The 19,299-nt window shown below is 36.5% G+C and overlaps 1 protein-coding gene across 2 annotated transcripts in view; it reads right to left on the minus strand.

Moving 5' to 3' along the window:
- Positions 1-19,299, minus strand: part of SUCLG2 (succinate-CoA ligase GDP-forming subunit beta) — a 243,919-nt gene that overhangs the window by 87,130 nt on the left and 137,490 nt on the right. For both annotated transcript variants that reach the window (XM_072941639.1, XM_072941640.1), the window contains exons 8-9: positions 16,111-16,272; positions 13,815-13,957 (exon numbers count right to left, since the gene is read on the minus strand). In XM_072941639.1, coding sequence (XP_072797740.1) covers positions 13,815-13,957; positions 16,111-16,272 — 305 coding nt within the window. The remainder of the gene's footprint in view (positions 1-13,814; positions 13,958-16,110; positions 16,273-19,299) is intronic.

Genomic DNA, 19,299 nt, shown 5'->3' on the forward strand with positions numbered 1-19,299 from the left:
TGATATAAAAATAAGAGAATAAAAATCTTAAAATACATGGGGGTATAGAGTACATGGTGAAAGAAGAAAGAAGTGTAAATGGAGTTTGGCCCAGGGCCACTGTATGGCCCAAGAGAAGGCTGGGGCAGACTCTCAGTTTGGTGAGAACACATGATCCCAGGAGCTAAAGCAGTGTGGCCCAGGAGGTTATATTCCTCCCACCTGGTGATAGCCCGAGTAAAATCCAGGAGCAAACCTGCATGTTGGAGACTCCCTCAGTCCTCGGGCTTCATTCCCGTAGCCTAGTTTTCTATAACTCAGTGCTTCTCAAAGTGGCTGGACGAGCAGGAGTAGTGTCAACTAGAACCTTTTTTAGAAATGCAGATTCTTGGGCCCCCTCAGACCCACTGAATCAAAAACTCTGGGGTGGGGCCCAGCAATCTGTGTTTTAATGAGCCTGTTGGGTGATTCTCACTTTTGCCTAAATTTGAGAATGACTGTTATGAGCTCTGCAGCTTCTCTTTATTCCTGTGAGCAGCTCCAGCATCCTTCCCAGCCACAAGCCAATTCGTTCCTTTCCCCTCCTTAGATCAGAATTTATTGTCTGTCGCCAAAAACCTAGCAAGTCTGGTTAATATACCATACCTTTATGCACATATTATTCATCTACACTCATAGAGTAGTGCTTCTTACATAATCCTTGGTGAAGGATTAATTTTTTTTTTAATTCCCTGACAGTCACAGACTGGTATTTTTGTACAATACAATATTATGAACTGCTAGAAAACTGATCTTCCACTTGTGTGTCACAGCAATGGCAATTTGCAATCAAAGACACTTACTCTGTTTCTGTACTTATCACAAACCTCAAACAGCCCAGGGACTGGCACTTCTATACAAACTGGCAATGGTCCAATGTCACATTTTGAGCATAACTATCCTAGACCTCGGTGGGTCAGGAAGTCTTTGTCACAACCACTCAACTCATTAAGAAAATGAATATTCTAGTAAAACTTTCTCTACAAAAATAGGTGTAGGGCAGAATTTGGCTGTGAATTGTAGTTTGCCTGCTCCTGCTCCAGACAAGTAGTCCTCAAGCAAATGTATATAGGAATCATCTGTTGCAAAAACAAAAATTCTGACCTGATGGCTCAGGGATAGGGCTGAGATTCTGCATTTCTAACAGCCTTCAAGGTGATGTCAACATTGAAGGTCCATGGTGCATATTTTGAGTAGTGAGGGTCCACAGACTCTTCTCTGTGAACCCAGAGACTGAGCTGTGACCTCATGTACACTAGGTGCTTTATACTGCATCTTTATTGACCTGAGAAAAGACTACATCTGTCAGGGACATGTCTTCCTCTGCTTTAAAGGGATGATTTCAATCAGAAGAAACTGATAAGGACAGTCTCACTGGAACCAATCACATCAAATATTGGATGGTTTCCTATTGTGTCAATCAGCCCAGAATGTGACACACAGTAGGTGATCAAGAAGTATTTGTTGACTGCTGGCTGGATGTGGGAATACCAAGCTGTGTCTACTAGGAAGAGAAAGATAGGATGTGGGGCTCTAATTTCTGTCCTGTTATCTTACCTAAGAAATTTTGCATTGTTTGATTAATTGGTGCACCTTTCAACAGGCAGTGTTTTAAGGTTGTATTTGGAGAGAAAAATGGAATGGTAGAATTTACTCTTTCAGCAAAAGTCTCTTTTCATGTTTCTTGGCTTTTGTATTTTTTACTTCTGCTTCTTACGCTCTTCTCATTTGAATATCAAACACCTTTGCTTTGGGATTTGCTCAACACTGTCAGCATATGGATTAGCTACTTGGAAGTTCAGCTTAATGGAGAAGAAGTTCCACTTACAAAGTACAATGACTAATCACAGATTATAAAACACAGAAAAATATCAGAATTCATCTAAATACAGTATGAGTTGGACATTTCCCCACCTGCCTGCTATCTAAATGCTAACATTCTTTCATCACATCAACACAGTGAAGATTCTAAGTTGCTTATGTCTCCTTCTCACAGAAACGTACTGTTTGGGATAAAGGAGCAAGTGAAATCTAGAAGGTCATGGGTTAAAACTACAAATGGATTTTCTGTTCACTGTTTATGATCCTAAGGCCTCTGAGCAGACACCTAAATGCTTGCTCAAAAATATTCTACTGGAGTTCTAATTGAGAAAAAGGGATGTGTCCAGAATGCTTACAGATAATGACTAATGAAAGAATTCACAGATAAGCTGGAAGAAAAATAATTAACTAGGATTTGTGCCAGCTGCCTGTTGGGAATGTTAACTAATACGTGTGTTCGAAGTGCTCCATTTCATAAGAACTTAAAGGTGGTAACAGAGCATCCCCAGGAGAGGGTCCTGGAATATGTAAATAAAATATCCTTCGATGTTCACAAAGAACCTCTAATTGCAAGAGAGTCCCCACCCAAATTAAAGTAGCAGTGTACACTATTCAAGTGAACAAAACCCTTTTTTTTTTTAGACCCATAATAAAGCAAGCAACACTGCTTAGAACACTTTTGCAAAGAAGTAGTGAGTAAAGACAAGGGAAAGCAGGGCAGCTCCAACGGATGTAGATGTCGGACAGACTCCCTCATTAGTAGCAAATATATCATTTCCCACAAATCTAGACTCCAAATCATGTAACAGCTGTGGCATTTTGTTCTCTAAGGTAAAACTTATCTAGAGGTTTCCTTGGACAAACCTATCGAAAATAATAAACTCCTGGCATTTTTCAGGCCCCCTCTGCAACTTTATTTTTCAACTTAGCAAGTATCACCAACCAATATGTTAGGTATTTGTTTTATAGTATCTATTTATTTACTCATTGGCTTTTAGCCTATCTACCTCCCCTAAAATGGCAGCTCCAAGAGAGCAAGACTCTATTTCAATCATCACCTTATTTTTAGTGCCTAGAAGAATGCCTTGCATATAGACACACTATATTCCTTTTCAGCTAATGTTTCTGAACTGTTCAGCTTAGTCATTCTGTTGTCTCAAGAACTAGTCTTGACCTCATAAAGGGGTCTTGGAAGAGCTGCTTCCCAATAGGCAGGGGATATCCCCTGCTTCAATAAAGTCATTCTTACTGTGGGATCAGCCTAGTCAACCTCATGGTTGACACAGTGGCTTGTACCTATGGCTGAGTTCCTGCCTTAGTTACCTGCCTGGTAGTCCAGCCTCCTAGAACCAAGCTTCTGCGTACAGGATACTTTGATCCCTGCACTATGGCCTGCAAACTGTGACACTGGCTACTTGTTAACAGTATTCCCTAAATACCACTTAGGAATTGCCTCCCTATGTTTGTACTCCTGCTGTCTTCTACTAACATGAGGTTCTCAGGTATGATCCTCTTTCCACTCTCACAATCCTCCCTGCATAATCAACTATTCTCTATAGAAGCTACTGTGTGTGGATGCTGGATAAACCCTCATTCCACTCTCTGCAAAGAGGTCTATCCATCCATTCTCACTTGGCCCTGTAGGACAAGTCTAGTTCAAGACTATGGTCCTTACCAGACTGCCCCATTCCTTTCAAGTCTTGCCAAACACGTGCATTGGCACCTAGAATAGGAAATGAACTGTTTCAGAAAGTCAGCTCATTGATTCATCACGCTTTTCTTCCTGGCTGAGAACATTCGGCTAGATTACTTACACGGAAATAAAGAAACATGGACTGTCAATAACACCTTGCTCTGAAAAGACATTTTTGAAGAAGCTACTATGTTCTATGTGCCATAAGGGTGGTTAGAAATAATAAAGTACATAACAATAGTTGAACAAAACAAAATTATGGACTAAAATAAAAAAAAAAACTCAAGGAAAGACTGTTCCTTTAGCTATTTATAAAGAATATGAAGCAGATGGAAAGTTTACTGAAAAAGCAGTAATATGTGGGAGGAAAAAAACAAAGAAAGAATATTTCAAGGTAACTTTATGAGATTTAAAAAGAGAAATGAATGAATAAAGGAGATGACTAAGTGGTGACAACTATAAACTGTAAATATCATATAGAAAAGGAAAATGGGGGCAAATTATTACCAACGTGGCATCTGATGAGGGTTATAGAGATTAATTAAAAACACATTTATTTTAGAAATTTGCTTAAAGTATGTTACTCCCTGACAAAGAAAAGAGAATGAAAAGAGAAATCAATGGATTCTTAAGAAGTTCTTTAGCACAATAATTCATTTGAGAATCCTGGCCAAAAAAGCATTAAAAAAAAAATATAGGTGACTTTATTTCCTACTTCTGTCAAGTCTCATCCTTAACTCTTACCTTACTGGACTGTATTTATCAGGAAGATATTCAACTGAGCTATCAGGAAGGGATTAGGACACCTCTAGAATTCTTAGGTATTTCAGAGTCCCAGTCAATTCAGAATGACTGTATCAAATATTAATAAATGATTTACTATCAATCCCTAGATAATTAAAACAAACTCAAATTAGCAGTCCATGGAGGTAGTAAATGCATAAAACACTGAAGAGGTATCTAGCTTGGTCTTACAGATTACATTGATTTTCTTATTTTATTCTTATAAAAGTCTGTTTATTCCACAAAGCTTTTTATACTTGTTACGGTTGCATTTGTTTGTTAACTATATTGTACCCTGATTTAGCAAACCCAATTTACAAAGTTTACACACTTTTTGAAAGAGATTTTAAATACTAGGCTTCTTTAAATAATCTTCCAAATAAAAAGAAGCCTTTAAAACACTGCTCATTATTAATACTGCTAATAAAATTCACAGTCAGGGAAACCAGATAACAATATGAGAAGATGTATATCATGTAACTTTGGCCTAACAAAAAAGGCCATCAAAAGGAAGGATGTTCTAATTATAACCTTATGAAGAAGATCTGCAGAGATAATGCTGGAAAGAAATCTAAAAAAGCGTAATAGCAGTCGTGTTATGGGACTAAAGCTAGGGACAATTTTTTAGTCTTATACTTCTAGTAGGAAAGGTAAATTTATAAAAGTGAAAAGTGATCAGTTTTCTTAAATGTAAAGAAAACCTTCAACAGGCATAAAGCAAAGGGATCTCAGTAACAAAATCATTCTTAACTGAAAAGTGAAAAGCTAAATTAAAATGTTCTCAAGGTTTATTCACTTTATTCATAGGTATAAAGGTAATATGTCTCAAAAGCCATTAGTGACACATTCCAAAGGTACTCATAATCAAAACACTTCCCTTTAAGGAAAAATATAAATGCAAATTATGAAAAGAAAAGATTTATTTTTACTTTATATTAGGGGTTCCCGAATGTCCTTTCTAAAAAATATAAAATGGAGTATCTCTAGCATAAAATCTCTAAAGAGCTGTCTGTAATTATCTAAAACATTGTAAAGCTAATTCTCATCATTCAGAGCAGTTGTGGTCTATAAAGTTGCAGTGAACACATAATTTGTGAATACTGAACCACTGTTCCTAGGGGACATACAGGGTTAGGTTCCTGCAAGCCCCTGGTCGTTACATTTTCGTCAACCAATCAATATATAACTGTGTTTTCTGTGTGTTTCTGTTTAAGGATACCTTATTTAATATCCATGTTGACTCATTACCATTGAAATTGTGGCCAATAGCATTATAAGTCATGCCTCAGCAAAGCTTATCGAACATGTATTTTCTCTGTAACACACATAGCACCAGACAGTACTCTAACACTACATGTGGGTCCATTTTAAACAGTGAAATCACAAACCAAAAAGGATAAAAACATGAAAAAGGGGGACACTGAATACATTGTGAAAATGACATTTGTTTACTGTTGGAGAGCTGAAACAAAAAAGGAGAATGTTGCCTTGTCAGACCTCAACTGAGAATAGCATGTTAGATAATTAAAACTTTTTACTGCTCTGTGTACTTCCACAAATGACTGTGAAAGCACTGTGAGTATTGATTTTGGGATCACAAATGAATTTTAGCACATAGGCAAATTCGCAAATATGGAGTCTGCAAATAATAGCCGTACTAAGAACCCTGGTTGAAACAAATGCTTGTTAAGGTATAATGAAATCCCTTCCAAATTTTAAAAAACATTCCATAGAAATAACTTAAAATCTTATTAATAACTAGAGGAACATACCTCCTAAAATCACAACATTCATCTTGCTTTAAATGAGATTTGGAGAACTGCACCCTATGTGGGAGGGGTAGGGAATACCATGTTTCTACTTGAAACTGTACCTTAGTATGGTGATTCATGAAGCAATAAATTTAAGAAGTCTTACTAAAAGTTTCATGAGAAACTAATTAAATAATAACAAAGAAAAATAATATGCATCACTTGGTCTCAGTACATAATACATAACAGAATTTCAGGTGTACATACATATAATGAGCTAATAAAAATTTATATAGACCAATTCAAAGAAAGAAACAAGATGGACCAAAAAAAAAAAAATGGCAACATATATAAAAGGACCCATTCCCCTGATTTAGAAATACACACACACACCCCTGCACTGTAAATGTCTATGACAAAGAGTGAGATCACAATGGGAAACTGGGAAAATGATATGAATAGGCAGGTTATAACAGAAGTAATCAAAAATGCTCAATAAAAGAAAAAGAATTTTAAAATGTTACCTCTCATGACAGTAGTCCAGTAATTACGGCCAGGATGTAGGAAAACTTATTTGATTAAAAGTCCTCCAATGTTCCTTTGAATAGTATTGAGATAATTTGGCAATACGTGTGAAAACTTTAATATGTCTATACATTTTTACCCTCACACGTCTAAGAGTCCATCTTAAGTAAATAATCTGACTTATCTGTAAAGTTCTGAATACAAGGAGGTTCACAGCAGCATTATTTTAAGTTGGAAGCACTACGAATACCAAGTAACAGAGGACTGGTTAACTAAATGTATATATCCATACAAGTAAATACTGTTTAGTCACCAAAGATGTTGTAGAGTACTTTACAAAGATAGACAAAAAGTACCAAAATAGTGAAAAAAGCAGACTATATAATAGTGTCACTTATATTGATACTAGTTTTGAATGAATATCATTTTATTCACTAAAAAGTCTATGTATATGTAATTGATATATTTTTTACTTTTCTATGCTTTATGTTTCCCTAGCTTAATAATTAGGGGAAATGGGATGCTGCTTAATAAAACACCCTAACATAAAGACAGAGCACTACGTAGAAGCCACTGTGAGTCAGGCCAATTTCTTCAGCAAGCCCATATGGACATGTTGTTCTTTTAGGAACAAGACAATCATTCCTAACTCCTAATCCTCTGGCAGTGGGTGGGGGCGCCATGGAGGGAAGAAGGAAAAAGATTTACAGTGTCTTCAATCTCCTGATCCACTGGGGCTCATCCCAACACACTACAGCTCACTTCTGCAGAACAGAGGAATCAGAGGCCTTCACAGTTCAAAGTTGGTTTTTAACCTGTTCTCCTGAATAATTATACTAAATTCACTCCCACACCCAGTGATTCCTCTACCAGGCATTATTTGGATTCTAAAACAATACCTCAAAAACAGTAATAGTAAAACCTTCAGATGCCTTAATCACTCTACCATTATAAGATTATTCTTCAGATTCAGAGATGCTTGACCTTAATCCACGCGATATTTGATCATTGTGTAAAAAAATGTACTATAGAAAATATGTAACAATAGAAAATATATCCTGTCATGTTTCAATGATTTCTTTTCTCAGTGCAATGACATTAAGAGGGAAAAAAAATCCCTAACTCCTCTATGAAGTATATATTATTCCCAACCTACATGGTATTATAATTTGATTAGTAGTCCGTTTCTCTTTAAGAATCTAAAAAGGTCTCTCCATACAGGATTCATAATCAATTACTGAGTATGCCAGGACCAAATATAAAATTTACTAAAACAGCCCAACGTCTGTTAAATTCTTTAAATTACTCGTCGTGAAACAGAACAAGGCACATTAAAATCTGAATTTTGAGAAGCAGAGCAGAGTACAAACCTTACTTTTGATTTATTTCTGAGAGTATGTCAGCAAGGAGCATGAAAATAGATTTAGAGTGTTCCAGAGGGATTCTCTGAAAATGCAGTAGAGCTAGCAGGCATATCGACCATGGGTGAGACACAGAAACAACTGCCTTCACCAGGACCAGCTCTTACTGGGAAGTACTGGCAGGTAGGTTGGACATGGAGAGCCAGGCATTCTTGGAAATTTGGGTCAAACGGAAGTCAGGAAAAGAAATACAAAATCATCAACATTTATGAATTCATGGCAGTAGGAAAACCAATGAGAGGAGAAATGAGTCTGAGGAAGATGATTTTCCATCTTCCTGGATATGCACAGTGGTTACCCTAATACACACAGCGATTACCCTAAACAAGGGCTATTCTGGGGGAAGAAGAAACCAAATGACAGGCTGCAGCTTCATAAGCACAAAATCATTTTTACTCTTCTCAGATCAGGCTATCGGTAGATGATCGCCATAAAGAATGGCTGCTTTCCAACTCGATATGAAAGTAGAATTTGTTTTCAAACTGGCCTGTAAGAATAGAGATGTAGGGTAGTCATTTCAAAAATAATGCTCATGTTTAAAAAGTACTGGACATTATATTTGAAAATGAATACCTACAAGAGTTCTATTACCCCCAGAAATAAATATTCCCTTGCAGGTAAGGCATTTCAGCAAATACACATAGTGTGTAATGAAATGAGTTTTGCTTCACGCCTCTAATACAAGCATGCATATAAGAGAAAAAGACAATATTGTGTTTTGTTTTAAATACACTCTAAATGTATGAGTTAACAATATATGAGGTATTTAGCACGGATTAATTCTAAAACATTTATTACAACTTAAAACATCTGAATAAACCCCATGGTGAAAATAAAGTATGCAGTTTTACTTCTCTGGCCTCAAATTCTAAAGACTTTTGAAGCACTTACCACAGAGCTAAAGCAGCTGGCCTCTTCTCAAATTTATATTTTGTGGTTCTTCTAAACATGAATTTAATCTTCCCTTTATTAAACTATATTTTCTTGGTTCTCTGAAGGGAGAGTCACTGCAAGCTACTGAATTGCTTACACATTCCATCAATTTCAAAACAACACAGCAGTAACGCTGTGTCACTGAACTGTTTCAGACAGCTCCCATTTCTGTAGATGACCATTTATTTCCCACTGTTTCAATAATTCTAAATCTAGGCCTTGAAAATGATAATCAAAATGAACACTAAAAAAAAAAAACCAACACTTAAGTTTTCATCATGCTTAGGAAAGGTTTGCCAAGTACTTCCACATATATCTTAGATGATAACAAAACAATGCTTTGGGGTATTATTTTCATGTTTACTTTACACATGAGGTGACAGAAGTTGAAAGAGTATATTCAAATAAGTAATAAGCACATGAAAAAGTGTTCACCCTCATCAGTTATGAGGGAAAGGCATTAAACCACAATGAGTTACAACCACATACCTACCAGAATGAGTAAAAATGAAAAGACTGTGCTAAATGTTGGTGAGGGTGTGGGGAAACTGGACTTCCCATACACACCTACGTGAGTGTAAACTAGCACATCTAGAGACCTGTTTGGCAGTATCAATTCAAGCTGTCCACATGAATACCCTATGATCCAGAAATTCTAGTTCCAAGTATATACACCACAAAAATGTGCTCCAAAGGACATGTATGAGAATGTTCATAGCAACATTACTCATGATAGTCAAAAATGAGAATGACACAAATGTCTATCACAGAAGATGACAGAAAAGTTCTTGCAGAATACTACACAGTAGCAAGGATAAGTGAACCACTATTACATAAAATGCAAGTGAGTCTGAGAAATAAAAGTCAAGTGAAAGATGGCAAATACTAAAGTACACACATTATATGATTCCATTTGTACTATGCTCAAGACCAGGCAAAACAAATCTATGACATTAGAAGTTAGGACAGTGCTATCTTTGGGGAGAAAGCAGGGTATCAGGAGAACAGTGGGGAGGCCAAAAGTGGATGGTGACTGTCTTAGTCTACTCAGGCTGCTATACTAACAACCATGGACTGGGTGGCTTAAACAGCAAACAAATGTTTCTCACAATTCTGGAGGCTGGCAAGTCTGAGATCAAGGCACCGGCAGATTTAGTGTCACCATACTGATACACAGGTGGCCATCTTCCAGCTATGTCCTCACACTGTGGACAAGGCAAGAGAGCTCTCTGTGGTCTCTTTCATAAGGACACTAATCCCATGCATGCGGGCTCTACCCTCATGATCTCATTATCTTCCAAAGGCCCCACCTCTTCATACCATCACATTGAAGGGTGGGATTTTGACATATAAATTACAAGAAGACAACATTCAGTCCACAACTCTGGTCATGTTATATTTCTTGATGTGGTAAGAGGCTCCAAGGATATGTTCACTCTGTGATAATTCACTGAACTACATACTTAGGATTTGTATACTCTTCTCTATGTAAGTTATACTTTAATAATAAAAGTTTATTAAAATTTTAAATGATACTGTCATGTGAAATTTTTGCCCCTTTAAATGCAAAATGTGTGTGTGTATCTCAATTCATACAATAAAATAATCCTCTGAGGTAATAAGTACTGTTGTTATTTCCACAGTATAAAAAAGGAAACCAAGACACACTGAAGTTACAGGACATGCTTAAGGTCGCATGGCCAATATGCAGTAAAGACAGGACTGGAAACCAAGCTGCCTGGCACCAGAGTCCCACTGAGAATCCCTTCCTTTTTAAACTAGTACTTGGTTCTTTTATCACACATTTCTTCCTGGACATTTAAAGGCCTTCGGAAATTTGACTCTAAGTTAGACCTAAACTAGGAAGCATAGTCCAATCAACTGAGGTGACTTCACTAATGCTAATCATAAGCTACTGCTTTTCAAAATCAGGCCTCTAGAGGGCAACAGATTTGCTTAACTCTGGACAATTGAGTCAAGCTTACCGTTGAGATTCACATCAACTGTCATTTCCTTTTATTCATTTTTGCAAGATGTTTTACATACTCCAGATGTTGTTGTACTCATTTTCTACACCTTTGGAATTCTAAGATTAGAATTACAAATAAAAGTCAAAGCATGATTCAGGAAAAAAAAACCTAAGGGTAACATTCTTGATAGTGTTTCTCCTTTAAATGTGTTCTAATTCTTTATAGATTATCACAAAATTCTACTTCTATTTTTTATTTTATATCATTTTTACTCCCTGGGATTTTAAGACTACTAGTGTTTAGAATCTTCTAAGTTAAAATGATGAGGATAAGATCAGATCTTTTCTACCACCAGCAGAACAAACTCTTACCTTTTTCTCATCTCCAGCCCAGCTGGAAAATAAGAGAATTATAAAATATTTAATGATACACTTCATGGGAATCCAGTTTAGAAAGTGAGCTATCTTGTAAACACTCTTATTTTAGACAGTTTGGCAGAGGAACTTCATTTTATGTATATTACAAACAAGTACGGAAAGCATTAGTCATAAAGGCACTTGTGCTGGATCCCAATGAAAATCGGCATTTGGACTATTAGTCAGGCAAAATGAATACAAGTCTCAGTTCCACGGCTGGCATTATGAGTGGAAATATATGTCAATCCATAATATTTTTCTTCAATGATGATGTTTATTACTTGATCAATGGAATTAGCTTGTACATATGACAAACAAGTAGTTGTTAGCAGCAGTTGATTTAGGTTTTAACAACAACGGGCCTTCTGTAATTTTGAGTTTCAGTGTATTCAACTGACTGTTCCTTATATCTAACAAGAAAATCAATGCCTTTGAAATAATTAGCTTTGGGCTCTGGGGAATCTCTGCTTCTGGGCAACTGGATGAGATTCTACTTGAAATAATTACTGCCAGAACTACAACCAGTTTCCTTGCAAGATCAAATCAATTCATCTATACTATTTTTTAGCCTCTGTTCTGAAATCTGTGAAACAATGCCAGGATTGAAAATAGCCACTGCACTTTTATGCTTTTTAACTGGCTTTGAAATTTCAAGATTTGGAAAATGTACTGTGAGATGAGCCAAGCATTCATTTTCCTGATATAGCATGAGAAAAATAAAATAACTCCCACATACCTTTATCCACCCAAGATGACAGCCAATCTTGAAAAAGTTTAAATACTCTAAGCATATGAAAATATTCTATAGGGTAAAGTCAACATTTTTGAAGAAACTGCTTTTTTTTTTTAATGTTTCCAAGTGACTTTTCATTCCCTTCCTGTACTTTTATAAAATCAACATTCAGGATCAGCCACTAAGAAAAGACAGTTGACAGAAAATGCAATGATTGTCCTGGTAGATTTAATCCTTCCATAGCTCTCTGTTATTCCTAGCACTGAATTTCAGTAGACACTAAAAGTTCAGCATTTTATGGCAGCTGCTTGTCCTCTGGGTACTTTGTGGTTCAAGTGGTTTTAAGAGCTGTCTGTTATGTCCATGGTACTTATAGATTTCAACAGGTTTAAAAATCTCTGGGACAAAAATGATTCTTAGGAAAAAGTAGGAAAGAGGGATCAAGGAATTAATAAATGATTAGGGAGCCTCCGATAATGCTCCTACTTAACCAAAGAAAACAAAGTGCTTACATAAACAGAAAAATCAACTGCAGACACTTCATGGTTGTGTAACTTTGGACTTCAGGAACTTAGCTATTCCTGAAGCACTCGAGAAATGAAGGTAAGTTGCTGATAATGCTTAACCATTATATGCATATGTGTGAATCAGAAGGAAGAGGTTTAGCAAAAACATAAGGTTACCAAGTCATAATGAAAACAGATAAGCATACCACTAACCTAAAACAAAATTTCATGCATATAAGGCCCAAAATACCAGTATACTTATGAATGGGAAGCTTCCATATTAAGTTCAGATCAGATTTCTTTCAAAAAAACCTGATATTGTTTTCATTCATGATTTTCTTAGTGACGGTTCAGATTTCCCATGTCTTCAGATATGTCAGGAACCAAAAGAATGTATTATATACTGTAGCTATATTCAGATAATGATTCTCAAATAAAGTTTACAATCATATGATTGTGTGACATACGCTATACCACAGAACTGTTAAAGAGAATTAAAGGACATATATCAGATATTCAAAAAATATTAGTTTTTTTCATGTAATGATATTCACCTAAACCTTGTTATCAAAGACAAGTGAATATCTACAGTGGAAACAAACCATATTAGTATTTAAACTGATTATTTATTGAATACCTATTATTCACCTAGCATTGGTGTGAGAGGTCCATCCTAGTTAAGAAGAAAAGATGCCCATAAAGCAACATTATATGCTACTTAGAGCATTTGTTACAAACTATAATGTACATAGTCTTCAGAGATGAAAATTAAAAAGCATACAGAAGGAGGTGGGGTCATTATTTTCCAGTAATCTATATTATAATCCTGTAATTTTCTTCTGTCTTCATCTTATAATACCTTCAGCCTCTTGATGGAAGGAATCTGAGACTCAGTCCCCTCTAAATCACGTAACTGTAGAACTAATTGTTTCAGTGTGAAATACCCAAATAATATTTCATGCCAACCAATGTTTCCCTGTATGCACTACACTTCAATTTTAATTTCCTTCCACCTCCCAGAACTTCGTAAGCACAAACTCTGAAATAAGATTCTGGGGTCACTTATGAGCCTTTCACCCAGATGATTTAAATCATCACATATTCCAGTGGGATATAAGGGAGGATTTGCATCTGGGGCTGCAAAGTACATGTGTTGGCTTATGAACCCTTAGCAGCACGAGCAAGGTAGCTATAGATGGTGAGAAATCTGAACATCATACAATCTCCCTAAAAAGAGAGGTTACCTTAGGATCAGCTGTGAGCAATTTGAATGCTTGATACACTTGAGATTCCTTTACACCGCCACCAAGATCCAAGAAGTTGGCTGGCTTCCCACCATTCAGGAAAATGATGTCACAGGTAGCCATGGCAAGTCCAGCACCATTCACTGTGAAGGGCAAATGGCACACAAGACAGGATAAAGACAGCAACATGAAAGGGTGCATAAACTTTGTCCCTCCCCCATACTGCAAAAAGTGAACCCTGTCATTACTAGGCCAATTTCCACTGTGCTTGGAATTCTGTTCAACTGAAGAAATTCACATACTTTAAGGATAAAGAATCAGGAAATGTGCATAAAAGAATAAACAAAAAAGACCTAGGAAAGGAGAGAAGGGTTTACTGAGAACTTAAATCAATCTGGGAAACAGAAAGAAAAGAGTTTCAGTAAATAGTCAATTTGGACTATTAGGAGATGAGTTTTAGGTTCTGGAAAGTATAGAGTTTAAGAGAAACTGAGAAAGAGAGGAAAAAGGCTAAGAAAAGTTGCTAGAGCCTATAAATTAATTCTTTTGTATTCTTTAAGAGATTTGAGTAAAGAATGTGATTATTTTAATTTTTTGCTTGCTGAGAATACGCTCCTTTGAATGTGGTATCCCTCTGAGTGTGAACGACAGGGGTCCCAACAATAGGGCTCCATATTTTTTTACAGTTAGTGCAACTATGCATGTTTATGTGTTCTTTGGAGAAACTTAGAAAACAAATGAACAAATGACAGCATCAAAACAATATTCCTAACACCTGTTCGTTTTTCAAATTAATGTAAGAAATGTTCATCAGCAACCTTACCATTAAAACTAGAACCAAAATGTACTAACACCTTAGGAGCTTTTCTTAGGAAACTAAGGAAAGAGTTTTAAAATCAAAATTCTTAATTTTCCAGAGTTAATAAGTTTTATTATTGATCAACTGTATTTCTTTTGCTTCTTATGCTTAATTTTAGGAAATGATTTTCCTTAGGTTAGAAAGTTCCCACCACCATAAAAAAAAAAAATCTCCTGAACACAGTAGAATCTCTCCAGGTAAAGTAACTTTCACTATTCTGACTCTTGAATTTCCCAGGTAAGCCTATGAACTGTGACTAATTTAATTAAAAGTCTGTGGGAACTAAAGTAGAAACGATTTATATAGGATCTTAAACAATGCGAAATGTGTTAATCATAGCTTCTGAGACTACTAACTTGGTCAAAACATGCACACTCCTACAGAGGCTACGAAGAATATGTATTTAATTTGTTGTAAACACACCATTATATCTTTCCCCTTTCTAAACGTGTACAAATATTGAGAGCATTTTAGCTTATCAAAATTAGAATGATGTGAGTGATCTGGTACATTACAGTTTTTGCTCCAATGCAAAGAAAGAGCTTTTGGTATCACTTGTAATTGGATGTCATTTTCTATTGTATTGAACAGCAGTCTACTGGATGAGGTCTGTTCAGTTCTGAATATAATGATACTGTTGGTTTAATGAGCAACAAATCTTTTTTATTTTAATTCCATTAAGATTAAGACCTCAGTTTCTAGTGCAATGAATTGGTTCCACCAGAAACAGAGAAGCATATAAATCTCAGTACTATAAGCTGTGTACAATAACAGAAATTGTATAGCCTGTACAGATCTATTCTTATCTGTGCTAATAAACCAATTTCACAAATTTAGATGACTATGATAAAATCCATTGTTTTACTACTAAACTGACATTAATGGAGTAAACATTTTACCATTTGGTTTTCATAGACTCTGAAATTTTAGTATAATGATTAAAGTCTGTGTTCTCTTCTACTTCCTCTAAGACAGCAATTTATTATAAACCACATTTTGGAATAGTTCCTAGCATATTAACACTGACTGAAGTAGCAAAGGTGCTGACTTTTACGAGTCAAAGTTTAGCTGAGATGCTTCAAAACAGTGGTTCTCAACTAGGGTGACTGTGCCTACCAAAATACTTAGCAATGTCTTGGAGACATTTTTAGTTGTCACAACTGGTGACAATACAACACAGGACAGCGACCCACAGCAAAGAATTATCCCACCCATAATGTTCATTCCTAGGGCCAGAACTGAGAAACCCAGCTTTAAACCAGTGATCATCAGCCAAAATGAACATCAGGAAGAAATACTGGTTTGTTTCTTAAGACTTTTTGGGTACAAAAATTTCCTGTATTTACTTGCTATTAGGAAATAACATTTCAGAAATCAGGGGTCCCTAAATTCTGCAAAAATCCACAAATTATTCTTTTGATCTAATTGCTTTCTTACCGAAGCAGGCAATGTTCCCATCCAGTCCTATGTATTTTAGATCGTATCTGGCAGCTTCATTTTCAATGGGCTCATTCTCTGATTTGTCGTCCATAGCAAATATATCCTTTTGTCGGAATTCTGCGTTGTCATCAAAGTTTATCTTGGCATCAAAACAGACAACTGATAAATAAAAAAGGAAAATAACTGAATATCTCTTAAGGGTCTATAAATTAAGTTCTCCAGGCTGACACTGCAGGAGAAAGAAAGTCAAATACTGTTATTCTTTCTTATGCTACAGGCAGGAGTAGCCATTATGGCTTTCTTGACCTTTAAAATTTAAGGCTAGAAACATAAACACAACACAGTCCCTGTTCTCAAGGGACTTATGTTCTAATAACAAGCACAGTAACTTTCATCTATTGATTCCTATAAAACAACAATTTAAGTTGCCATCACCCATTAAAAGCTACATAAGTGCACAGCCACATACAGCTTTGACATGCTATTTTACTACATTTCTTATTTTTAGTATTTAACTGCTGATCATCACCTTTCCCTTCAACACAAAGAAAAACTAGATGATAATGCTTAATCCTGCTGTCCTCCTTTGTCCTTCTTCTGATGCTGCAAAGTAAAGTTTTTATTTAATCAGTATCCTCACTAATATGTTGGGAAGATTTAGTGGAAAGAATAACAGGCCATAATCAATATATCTCTTTTTTAAGTATTTGATCCTTAACTAACTCTGCAACCTTGATAAAAATAACGTACTTCCTTTCTGGACCTCAGTTTTCTTCTCTGGAAAACTGAAACAACAATCCTTCAACTGGGGACAGACTTACTCTGGGGTCTGCTAAAACTAGACCATCATTTTGATGCGAGCAAGACCATGTTATGACTCTTGGGATTCAGATTACAAACAATTAAGAGATCAACACTGGTTAGTTATAATGGAAGGCTGCCAGGAAGTATTCGCACCATGGTCTCTACTGTCTGGTGCTGGTAGAAATTTCTAACTCTCTTTTCACTTAAGAGCCCTGGACACAGTGAAACTCACTCATTGACAGGAATGGACCACAGTTTTCCTTGATTTATAAATCTTCTATATGTACACTCAGGGAGCAATTGCAGTGGGAAGGGGAGGTGTGCCTGGTGTCTAGGATCTTCTTCCTTCGATTACATCCCCTAGAGTAGGCATTAGTTGTCTATGATGACATTCCATCATAAACTTCTTTTACTGTACTGGGATACCGATAGGCAGGGATCTCTGACCATAAATTTAGATATTACCCATACTCCTCCATCATTGCTGATAGGCAGCTAACTCTTTAAAAGGAAGCAACCACTGTTGTATATTTCACTCCAAATCAATGACCATAATCTGTTACTTCCACCTGCTACCTATGAAAAGAAAATGTTACACAGTAGCATCCTGGAGTTAAAGACCCCAAGTAGAGGGTTTCTCCAAGGGTCTCTCTACCACAGTAATCGAGCACTTTGGTATCTGTGCAGAATAGGCATATTAACATCAAAGAATATGCCGCATAAATAAAAGTCCAAACCACAAATTATTTGAAGTAGCACGGACTGACAAGAGACTCTCATATGGAATTTAATGTCTGCTTCAGTCCCTTGTCTTGCCACAAAATGTCCACACACTGTGACTACTTGGAGCAAATGAGTAATTACTTTCCAGAATACTGAAATCCTGATGGGATCCTACATTACCAAAGGAATTAGCCAATGTTCTCTCTTGCTACAGCAGCATTTTCTCAGCAATTAATGACTGGTATAACAATCAATAGGAAAGCAACTTCATTCCTTGCTTTCCACTGGGTTTATAAATATATTTTAATTAGTTTATTAGTGATTTTAGCTCCTCCATTACTCATTGGTAAGATTACTTGTAACCAACATGTTCAGAATAAATGGGCAAATGCTACCAAATTGACCAAAAAACAAGAGTTTCAAATAAAAGAATTATTGGTAAAGATCAATAAACCAGTAAATCAGTATAGGTCCAGGCTGATCTTTGCCCCTCACAAAGATTACAATTACAAGCTACCTGAGAGAGAGCATAATTAACAGACATGTATGCAAAGTTCAGAAGGCAGTCCCAAGCTAAATGCCTGCAAAGTCAGATTTTCAAAAGACTCTTTTTCCTGTAGTATGATACATATCAAGCACAGAAACGAGTTCAGTACTTAGGGACCATCTTGAGAGAACTTCAGAGTTAACCCAGGGCTTAAAGATGACGACTGTGAGGTAAAATAAAAGGTTTATCTACGGGTATCATTATCTGTGGGATAAAAGTGTAGCTACAGTGGCCCCTTACCAACTGTTCTCCCACTGTAGAGAAAATTAAACAACCTAATTAGGTTGATGTATATATGTCCAAGTGCTCTGAGAAGTTAAAAGCACTGCATAAATAGGAAGTAAGAAAGGCAACTTATGAGCAGAGAAAGACATCCAAAACTGAATTGCCACCCTTAATGCCTAAAATCTTTTTTGGGGAGGGTGGAGGTCAAGGGGGGATAAAGCACTTTAATGAAGGACAAGGAATCTCTTAGACACATATTTATTATGCATACTAAATATTTCAAAAGTGGTCCCAAACATATCAAGTGCTTTCCCGCCTTACAATTTCAGTTTATAATGTTATACCACCTGAAAGTTTTCCCTTGAACTTGACCACTTGATGTAGACTCTGGCATCAAAAACACCTGGTTACAAATTACAACTCTCATACTCCTTAACCAGGGAGCCATCAAGACCAGTGGCTCTGTCTATCAGATGGGGACCAGAGTATTTTCTACTGCACCGTGTTGATGGAAGGAGAGATGGTACGCAAATCACTCAGACTCACTGACAGCTGGCACCCACCGGTCATTATGACTCAGCCACATTTTACTGTGGTTATCACTACCACCTCCATCCTCCACGTACACAGTGCCTTCTTAGGCCTTCACACTGCTGCAGGCTAGGCTATAGGATTCTCCTCTCTTCTTATCACAGAATATGACCTGTACTTTGTCCCGCCCCCTGACAATCCTAGACTGCCTGTTCAGAGTAAATCTAAACTTATGCCTAGTGGAGTTTATCCATGTACAGGCTACCTATGGTTTTCAATAAAAATAACCATCTTCTGAACACATCAGAATTTTCCCACAGGAAGAATTTTAATGGCTGGCATTTCAGGCTTCATAA

The sequence above is a fragment of the Vicugna pacos genome, chromosome 17, assembly GCF_048564905.1.
Source record: "Vicugna pacos chromosome 17, VicPac4, whole genome shotgun sequence".
Lineage (NCBI taxonomy): Eukaryota > Metazoa > Chordata > Mammalia > Artiodactyla > Camelidae > Vicugna > Vicugna pacos.